The sequence below is a fragment of the Artibeus jamaicensis genome, unplaced genomic scaffold (genome assembly GCF_021234435.1).
Source record: "Artibeus jamaicensis isolate MK-2021 breed Jamaican fruit bat unplaced genomic scaffold, CSHL_Jam_final contig_511, whole genome shotgun sequence".
NCBI lineage: Eukaryota > Metazoa > Chordata > Mammalia > Chiroptera > Phyllostomidae > Artibeus > Artibeus jamaicensis.
In genome coordinates, this window is record NW_026521866.1 from 5284913 (window position 1) to 5295930 (window position 11018).

The 11018-nt window shown below is 39.4% G+C and overlaps 1 protein-coding gene across 12 annotated transcripts in view; it reads left to right on the plus strand.

The window, feature by feature from the left end:
• Nucleotides 1–8622, plus strand: part of LDLRAD4 (low density lipoprotein receptor class A domain containing 4) — a 670991-nt gene extending 662369 nt beyond the window's left edge. For all 12 annotated transcript variants that reach the window (XM_053668819.1, XM_053668816.1, XM_053668815.1 and 9 more), the window contains one exon: nucleotides 1120–8622. In XM_053668819.1, coding sequence (XP_053524794.1) covers nucleotides 1120–1650 — 531 coding nt within the window. In that variant the 3' untranslated portion in view covers nucleotides 1651–8622. The remainder of the gene's footprint in view (nucleotides 1–1119) is intronic.
• The last annotated feature ends 2396 nt before the right edge of the window (nucleotides 8623–11018 follow it).

Genomic DNA, 11018 nt, shown 5'->3' on the forward strand with positions numbered 1-11018 from the left:
TGCAAACACACACACACACACACACACATATGTTATCTTTACTCTAGAAGAATGGGTTTTGAAATAGGTGAGAACACTATGTAAGAATTCACTTTGGAAAATATCTATAATCATATTTACTTTGAATTACAAAACATTTTTCATGTCAGTTACTAAAACTAACTATAGGAAACTTTTGTCTAGAAAGAAGTAACTGGAAAGGATTAGAGACCAGAGCGGAAAAAAAAGTCACTTATTCCATATTTTTTTAAGTATTTGATGGGGCAACAAGCTCCTATAAATAATTCATAAATTGACCCAGTGCTTCCTACCTGTTCTAAGAACCAACAGGTGAAGTTGTAACTTATATTTACAATGAAAACTCTGAGCCACTCCCCACTCTTCTGAATCATAGGTGGGAGAGTGGGAGGGACCTGAGAAAGCAGGCAGTCCAGTCCTCTTACTTTATACATAAAGGAGTAGAGACCTGGACAAGGGACAAGGTTATGTGGTAAATAGGACCAGAGTATCTTCTGCACAGCACTCTTCCACTGTGTTACTTTTTTTTGCACTCTGGAATTTACTCATGTATTTTACTTCACTCAGTGGGAGACATACACATGTTGTACAAATAGCATACACAATATCTCCCATTAAATCCAAATTTTCAGTTAAACACAATTCTCCATTATTGAACCATATTGGATAAGTGATAGTTTGGCAAGGTGAGTAGTCTGACTCATGAAAAATAAGAAAATTATATTTATGGCCCTGGCCACATAACTCAGTTGATTAGAGTATGAGCCCTATACCCCAACGTTGTGGGTTTGAAACCCCATCAGAGGACATGCAAGAATCAATCAATGAATGCATTAATAAGTGGAACAACAAATCTGTTTCTCTCTCTCTTTCCCCCTCTCTCTCTCCCTCACCTGCCTCTCTCTAAAATCAATACATTAAAACAATTTTAAGAAGAAAATTACATTTTTTTCTGTAATTGTCTTTCCCTGTTTTGTTTGGGGGGGGGTAGTTTTCAGACAGATGAGAACACAGCCCAAGTGTGAATTTTCTTGATACCATCACATTTATTATCATTATTGTGCCAAGAATATCTTTAAGCCTTTGCTCTTTTCCTTGCAGATCATGTACCCATCTCGGTCTAGAGACAGGTTTGCTGCCCCATCCTTTATTCAGAGAGACCAGTTCAGTCGCTTTCAGCCCACCTACCCCTATGTGCAGCATGAGATTGACCTTCCTCCCACCATCTCCCTGTCTGATGGGGAGGAGCCACCTCCTTACCAGGGGCCCTGTACCCTGCAGCTCAGGGACCCTGAACAGCAGATGGAACTCAACCGAGAATCTGTGAGGGCCCCACCCAACCGAACTATATTTGATAGTGATTTGATAGACATTTCTGTGTACAATGGGGGCCCGTGCCCACCCAGCAGCAATTCGGGAATTAGTGCCACCACCTGCAGCAGTAACAGGAGGATGGAGGGGCCACCTCCAACGTACAGTGAGGTGATGGGCCACTACCCAGGAGCTTCTTTCTTCCATCACCAGCATGGCAACACACAAAGAGGGAGCAGACTGCCATTTCAACAGGACAGCTCTGGAAGCACAATGGTGCCCATCCAGGGCAAAGACAGGAAGCCTGGGAATCTTGTCTGACCCTCCAACATTCACTTGAATTAAGAAGAAACCAAGGAGGGAGGAGGGAGGAGGTCTGCACAGCTCCTCTGCTCCTGGGCACAGTGTTGTTGAGTTTTATGTGCTACAACTAAGGAAAACCAAATGGGCAAACGTGGTCCTTGTTTCTGATTCCTTTCAGGGGAATTGCATGCAAACTAGACTGAAATGATACAAACTTTCATCCGGTCTGACCATAAACAGTGTTTATTTGGGGGCAGGCATAGGGAGGGGGGATAGTTTGGGCAAAGGGTGGGTATGGGAACACAGGGAAAGGGATACTTTGAGATATCATGAAATAAAACCCAGAGGTATTTGGTTTATTTAATTTTGAAAGGAGACTGCAGAGAAAGAGCCCAGAATGGCCTGTTTTATAGTTAAATGAATAAAGAAGTAAGCATTACTATATATTATCATGGGGAAAAATTGGCCAGCTTGCTTTTTATCCCAAGGTATGGAACTTTTGTTTTCAAAATATGATTCAAAATTCCTGTTGGTTTTTTTTTGTGCCAAGGTAAAGTGGAGAAGTTAGGTGAATGCAAGGAGTTAATTTGTGTTATGATGATGTGTTTTTAAAGGTTGCACTATCTTAATGTTTAAAATATATATAAGGGAACTGTTTTATGTGACATTCTTCTGTATATTGTCTTTTCACCTGTGGATTATTATCAGGTCTGAGGAATACCCTGGAGTGTGCCCCATAATTGTGCAAGAAAAGTTGTTTGGGGATGTAGCCTAACATGCCAACTTACATAAATCAAGGAAGTTATTATTGTAGGAATTTGCATCAGATAGCAGTGTTTCACTGAAGCATTTGGAGACTTTTGGATGGAAGATGGGAAATACTAAGTTTCAGCATTTCTGTATTGTTGAGTTACACTGCTAGTCTTAGGCTGCATGTTTGATTAAAAATGAACCTGACACATGAATTTATGCATCCAGTATCATGCAGCTTCCCTTGTCCTGCAGCAGTGGAGTTTCTTTAGTAACTTAGACTTTTTTTCACTGTAGCATGAATTATACTCAGATACATACATTATTTTATGCAATAAATTGTTTAAAATGTAAGGTGGTTATTTTTAACACTATTGAAATAATGTGACTTCTCAGTATATTCCCATCTTCTCTCTCCTTTCCTAGACAGTTCAATTCAATCCTGAACAGCTGGTCAGCACTCGAGAGGCTCTCAGTGGTCACTCCCCATGGAGCCTCCCAGCCTAAGTGTGTGAGTGATGCTGGCAGTGGCTTCATGTGTAGAAAGGCCCTGAATTGACAAAAGAACACCACATTGCTGAGCATGACAATAAGCCATTGCACTTCACTAGTACTGGCTCAGCATTCCTGGAAGAATGCAAACTCCTAAGGGAGTTCATTCAGCCTTTGCAGTGGTGGCCAGAACTGGACAGTCAGTTATAAAACAGTACAAGGTAGAGAAGCAGCTCTAAAAGCACAGGATAAAAAGCACAACATGCAGTTAAAATGCAACTAGAAACAAATTTTAAATATTGTTTTAATATTCCTGATATTTACGAATATTTGTTCTTGTGTAAAATGAATAACTTTCTTTTGCAGAAGTAGGCATCTGGCTTTAATAATAGCACGAGCCAATGAGTCCATAATACCGAATGATGGGAGGGCTTATCTGTAGCAAAAGCCTGTTCTATGTGGGTTAGGTTCCTTTGGCCTCTGCATGTAACAAAATGGAATGGAATGGTGACTCTGATCTCTCTAGTTTTACTGCCAAATAACACAGGTGTGTTTGAGTCTGTCTGTGGGTCACTGAGGTAATTTGTCAGTGAGGTGCCTTTGTGCTGTTGGCTGAGAGCTGGAGAGACTATTCCGAACTACAAGTCCTGTTTGCTGCCCTCTGCTCTTTCTGCTTCTTCTCTTAGTAGGTTTCTGGTTTCTGTTTTGTTTTGAGGATGGACTCTTTGTTGGTTTTATTCATTTCACCTAGTAATAGCCACAGAACTAGTCAAAATCTCAAGAGAGAGAACAAAGGTGGGCAATAGTTGGTTGGCGCTCATACTGCAGAGTGTGTCTGAAAATATGTTCACTAAGAGTCCAGTGGTAATCTTAAGACTGAGCAGAGCCCTGGGAGCCTTGACTCAAAACCAGAGCCTCCTAACCTCTCAGCTCATTGCCTGTATCACAAGCCTGTGCTTGAAGGAAACTGGGAATCTTTATGGCATGAAGCCCATCTCACCCTGTCAGGGGAAGATTAGGAAGTCCTTGTCCCAGTCAGAATCTGATTGGTGGAGGTTTGGAGTAGATTATTGGTCAGGTGTCCCCTGACAAGATTAGCTAATTATATCATTCCAAACCTTGCCTGCAATTTTGGCAAAGTAGGTGGACCCACCACACAACTAGCTCAAAATGTTCTTACAATCCTTAACTTCCCTACCTGCTGCAAGAATGACCTAAGGTCAAAAACTTGTCAATTCCTAGTCACTTTGCAAGTATATGAATGTTTTTCAGATGTTCATATAATTGGAAGAACAATGATTTAATTCAAATAAATTTAATCATCCTTCAAAAGAAGGTTCCTCCCATTAGGCCACTCTAGAGAATTGCCCTTTAAATTAAATAGTTATTTAAAGACAGAGAAACATACAAAACTATGACTTGAAAGGTCTTGAGGCTGGACCTTAGTAATGAATTAGTTTAAAAGCCAAGGTCATTATTAATTCACCTTGAATGAATAATAAATTTCCTTTTGACACAGGGAAAACGTGACTTAGATCAGTAGCTCTTTCCATACCTTGCTGGTCTATTGTGGAAAGAGGAGTGTTTGTGAAGACGTAGCTCACATAGTGGGGCCTAATGTTCTAAAGGACTGTACTGTTGGAGCCCAGGGACCCAGTTTAGAAAGCAGTGATTTAAGCAATCAGTAATAATAGGTTGATTATTTCAATCGAGAGCAAAGGATTGCATTGTTCAAAGAACAGTTGGTGGGAACTGATACTCTGGGCATCCAACTGTGACTTGTCCCTTGTCCCAGGGACTTCCAGGAGTACGAAACCCAACACATGCTGAGATCCATTTATAGAAATGCAGTCTTCAGGCATATATTTGCTTTTTCAGGAAGTCTAGTGTTCTTCAGACCCTGAAACAGTCCTCAGTACAAAAGAGATTTTGCTGAACTAATTATGCATTTAAAAAGTTAAAGTATTCTTTGCATTTCTGACCAAAATTTAGTATTAAAGAAGCTTAACAAGCATGTCCTCTGTCCTCCCCATCATATATACACAAAGATACACAGTCCACAAAAAATTTCAAGATAGCAGAGAATAATATTTGAAACTTACAAGATTTGTCATGAGGATACATGCACATATATATCCACTAAACTTATGGGAGAGGAACGAGGGGCCAAGAGTAAACTGGAGGACTTTTAACACCGGCACAGGAATGTGGTACACCGATGAGTGCATCTTGAGCTTCTAAATATCTCCACTAGATCTTCTTCACCTTTATCTTCATAAGAATGAGGTGTCAACAGGCAACTACTTTTAGAAATCTTCTCTTATGTGAAAGAATCCATTCAAATCCCCGTCTTCCTCTCAGAACCAGTAGTTTCATCCTGAAAGGGGTAATCCTGTATCTTCCATCCAATTGCTGTTCTCTCAAGGAAGACCTTTTTAGGGTGAATCCTGGTGTAATGGCCTTCAGATACTGGTCCATAGCAAAGAGATACACCCATTCAGCCCCTGCTCCTCAAAAGAAAGTCCATCCGTGCCTTGGCTACTCAGGCTCCTGCGTGTTCCTGGCGCCTCATGTCTTGTTTGCTGTGCTGGTGCTCACTCCTTGAGGTTTGATGCTAAGAATGGCAACATTCACTGAATATTAATTGGTATGCGATTTATTTTTCTTAAAACTTTGAAAGCTTGACAGTGTATAAAAAAAAAAAAACCTGGGAAGAATACTTGGTTTTTGTTCATTTTTTTATTTTGTCTGAGTGACTAAAAGCAGAACCATGCCAATGCTTGGTGCCAAGCCTTTGTACAGTGACATACTACTCCCCAGCCTTTGTACATACTACTCCCAGCCAAGCGTCCCAACCTTGGCTGAAGAGCAGGCATGCAGCCTCCAATCTTCTTCCCCTTACCTAGATTACCACAGACAGCCTTGGCAAATTTAGATCAAATTGCAGGACTTTTCAACTTGGGTGACAAGTTCACAAGTCCTCCTCCTCACTGTGAAGAACACTGTATCTGATAGGGGCACACCAAAGTCACAGATTAAAAAACTTTGTTTTCATCCCAGGTCATGAATGATAGTCCCAGCAGCTTTACACTCACCTAACTTTTAGGTATTTAAAGGAGGCCTTGCAGAGAACAGAGGTGGATGGAAAATGGAAAGTACTCTCCTGCCTTGAGATATATCCTACACTTCAACTTATGTTATTGTACTACCCACAGTGCTGCATCTTTTGCATATTTTATATTCATGATTTCTGCCAGGATTAGACAGTTATTTGCTGTTGCTGCTTTCAGGTTGACTGTGTTAGAGGTTGTCCTGAGTAGGATGCCTTGCTAAGAAAGCACCATCTTCCCTTCATCCTTTTCTTTCCTTCCTCAGTGTGTGCTTAAGTATACTGTGGTGGGCCTTGGAGCTATACAGAGATTATCACTATACAACACATGCATATTATGCGGGTCCGTGTCACTTCAGAGAGTTCTGTATGGCAGTAGGTTTTAAGCAACCACATGCCCTTATGTTCTGGTGTTAGCAGACATAAGAGCTGAACCCCGCCACTGCTGTACTGTGCTCCACCTTTGTTGTGCCTCACTTACAATGGTGCTTCTTCAGCTGTCTTTTCCTATGTTTTTATTTGTAAGGTGCTGTATATAACTTGAATATATTATGCACATATCCTACCCAATGGGTAGAAGAAACATTGTTAATATTGTAATATAATATATAGATACCAATTTTAACAGAAATGGCATAGAATTTGTGAATGCCTATGTGCTTTGTCCTCTTTTGTAAGGAAATTTGCAAATGGATGCATACAGATAAAAGTCTATGTAGTTTATTTTCCTATTAAATATCAATATTATAACACAAGGGAAAGAAGTCTGAACAAGCAAGCTACTTTATGACCAGCATATGTATAGCAATTGAGAGTTGCATCTTTGCTGTGAAAACATTTTTAGAAATTAATGTTTTTTAATTCCATGGCTTTCTGTTTACCACTAGATACTGCTTCTTTTCATCTTTTAGTGCTTAGTTGGACCAGTTTTAGTTATAGTCAGGAAAAATGTTGATTTTTCAACTTGTTCTATAAAAAGACAATTTATGTCTAAAGAATAATGATGTGTTAGACCCAAGAGAAAGTGCACATTTTGTTAAAATTGTAAAAATTGCACCAAAAGTACATGGGCCTACAGCAGACAGAGGACTTTGTTCAGTACAGAGATATTTATGCTTGTGTCCTAAGTCTCCCTCTGCATTTTCCTTTGACAAATTGAAGCTGTGGAGCCAATGAAATGACAATGGAGTTCATAGGGAAAGAATACCTCAGGAAAAATGAATCCACATCAGAGAAGACCCCATTCTTTGAAAAAACGTTGTTATGAATAGTGGGTTATCATTAGTAGAGAATTAGCTATCTGCCAGCCAAGTGAAGAATCTTAACATTCATTCCTTTTGGTGTCTCATGGTGATCTTGATCCAAGAAATAAACTAAGTTTGGCCACTGGTTAGGGATTATGTTTGGAGTTGCATGCTGTGTCTCCCCTCTCTTACACAAGTGTCTGCTTCCAGCTCAGTTTTTAGTGTCTGACTGTGACTTCTGCATTTTTCAAATATCCTAATATATATTTTAAAACCCTATAACAGCATGTTCACTAAACCACTGTTGAATCATGTGTGTGAGCATCCTTTCCAGTGTGGTCCATAAAGGCCATCAGTGAAATTTTACCCATTTGATATATATTTCCAGTGTATTCTGTTACTCAAGGATATTAATTCTAATAAATTCCATGGTTTTTATTTGCTCCATGGTTTATGTTCTGATTCTGAAAAATCACAATAAGAGCATACCCTTTTCCTCCAGAAAGCAAATTTTTACCAATTATTCTTAAACTGAAAATGCTTGTACAACACAACTCAATGCCGAACGGACTAAAAGTCAGCCCTTCTTTTATTATGTATTTTTGGGAGGACCATGGAAAGATCATTATCTTGTGTGCTCCCCATCCGTCCAGCCCCACTGTCTGCCCCATCTTATACTGTAGGGCTCCCCTGTGATTCAATATTATGAACAAAGGCTCATTACTGCTAGGAACAACACCCTTACCCACCCTGGTTTGATCTTCTGGAAGGACTGTTGAGCAGGTATAATCAGAGAATGTTTTGGTCTCAGAGGTACTAAAATTTGTTACCACACTGTTGTTTTCTTTCTACAGATCTAATTGAGATTTAAACTTTACTGTTTATCATACTGGTTTATTTTAATATGCTTATTGGTATATTGCTACTTTTCATTTCATGGCTTTCAAAAATCACATTTTCTACTTGTATACTTGTCTAGTTTAAAGCTCTTTTAAAATATGTAATACTATTCACAGTATTTAGTTCATTTAATTTTTTATTATAAAGCAGCCTACTTAAAAATACAAGTTCAATTGTATTTGAACTTTTCAATTGTTGTTCATGTGAACTATGATAATCAGAAGTCATTAAAGGATTTTTTAACAGCATTTGTGCTTACTTTTCAACACAATTCCCGGTTATATACAAAAAAAAGTTTCCAACTGTTGTGTATCTGCTTCTTTTTAACTGAGCAATGGTGATGTAGTTCTTAGACCTAAGGTCTGTAATTGTAATGCTCTTAAAGAAAGATGTTGCTCTAAGTGCTGCTAAAGTTATTAAATCAGCTTTTTCTGCTTGTTCTTAATGCTGTGGTCAAACCACAGCACAAAATTATTAAAAGTAATCAGTGATATACATGTGTCTCCTAGTTTGATTTTTAGTCTTTCAAAAACAAAGCACATGTGTGGGGAAAATAAAACTTCATGTGTTTTAAAACTCATCTCAAAAGTACACTTCTATGGTCCCCAAAGTAAACTTTCCATTCAGCTTTCATTCATTCTGACTTAAAAAAAAAAACATTATATTCTGCTACAAACAACTCTGGTAGATTGTATCATAGGATTCTTTCTCAGTTCTGCATTCTCCACAGACTATTCAGGGATTCTCCTCCGGTATCTCATGACAGGTACCACTGAGAGCTGCTTCACCTGAACTAAGATGAATGGGGAGGAATTTGTATGTGTCATCCAGTTTATCAATGGCTGTCACAGAGAAATCAGGTCAGCTCAGCCCAGAGGATGAACAAGATTTCTCACAATAATAACTGTTCAACAGTGAGACAGATGCTCAGAGGTTCAGATCCCTGGAATTGGAGGCTTTCAGTCTGTGATAGTAACAAAAGGACTCTAAATTTCCTTCCCTGAGAGATTAGAATTGTATTATTTTTAAGTTCTAAAGAAGAATATGGGAGAAGCCAGAGTTCTGGCCAAGATGGAGCCATAGGTAGAAACACTTCGCTTCCTCATACAATCAAAAGAAGGATAACAACCTAAAAAACAATAAACCACCAGATGTGCCAGAAAAATCAAACGGTGTGAAACTCCAACAAACAAGCAGTTAAAGAAACATTCACCCAGACTGGTAGAAGGGTGGGAGATAGGCAGCTGAGTGGACAGGATGCATGGCAAGGCAGTGGAGCATGTGGGCAAAGTGGGGCTGGCTTAGAGGACTTACAGCAAGGCAGGGATGACTGAATGGCAAACTAAAGACTCAAAGCTAGCTGTAAACTACGGTGGGGGGTGGCCATGGCAGGAAAACCCCCAGCTTCACCTGAGAGAGTTAATTGGAAAATGGGCTAGAGCAGAGCAAGTGAGCCTATTATTCCCTCTCTGATGCCTCCCCCACAGACAGGGCCACTACACAGCAAAGAGGGTTGCCTTACCTAAGGCCCCGCCCCTTACAACATAACAGGTTCACTGAGACAAATAAATATGGCCCAAATGAAAGAACAGATCAAAAACACAGAAAATGAACTAAGCAATGAGGAGGTAGCCAACCTATCTGATGGCTCAAAACACTGGTAATCAGGGTGCTCACAGAAATGATGGAGCATAGACACAAAATAGAGGAAGAAGTGAAGGCTATGCAAAGTGAAGTAAAGAAAAATACACAGGGAATCAACAGTGAAGGGAAGGAAACCAGTATTCAAAGCAACAGTTTGGACCAGAAGGAAGAAATAAACATACAATCAGAACACAATGAAGAAACAAGAATTCAAAAAAAATGAAGACAGGCTTAGGAACATCCAGGACATCTTAAAACATTCCAACATCTAAATCATAGGAGTGCCAGAAGGAGAAGAGGAAGAGCAAGAAATTGAAAACTTATTTGAAATAATGAAAAAAAAAAAAACTTCCCCAATCTGGCAAAGGAAATAGACTTTCAGGAAGTCCAGGAAACCCAGAGAGTCCCAAAGAAATTGGACCCAAGGTGGAACACACCAAAACACATCAAAAGTTACCCAAATATATATATAAGGAGAGAATCTTAAAAGCAGCAAGAGGAGACAGTTTCCTACAAAGGAGTTTCCATAAGCTTAGCAGCTGATTTCTCAAAAGAAACCTTATAGGCAAGAAGGGGCTGGAAAGAAGTATTTGAAGGCATGAAATGCAAGGACCTACAACCAAGATGACTCTATCCAGCAAAGCTATCACTTAGAATGGACGGGCAGATAAAGTGCTTCCCAGATAAGGTCAAGTTCAAGGAGTTCAACATTATAAAGCCCTTATTATATGAAATGTTCAAGGGGCTTATCTAAGAAAAATCATATACTATGAACAGTAAAATGACAACAAACTCTCAACTATTGACAACTGAATCTAAAAAACAAAAACTAAGCAAACAACTAGAACAGGAAAAGAATCACAGAAATAGGGATCACATGGAGGGTTTTCTGTGGGGAGGGCGAGGGAAGAATGGGAGGGGAAGGTACAGGAGATAAGCATAATTGGTCAGGATAAAATAGATGGGGAGAGGTTAAGAATGGTAGAGGAAACAGAGAAGTCAAAGAATTTATATTTACAACCCATGGACATAAACTAAGGAGGAGGAATGTGGGAGGTTTGGTGGGTGCAGGGTGGAGAGGGGATAAAGGGAGAAAAATTGGGACAACTGTAAGAGCATAATCAATAAAATAAAAAAATATGGAGTCACACATGACATGACTGTATATGTACAAAACCTCACAGAATATACCAAACCACTAAAATAAGTGAGTTTAGCATGGTTGTGGGAAATATAAAATCTTAAAG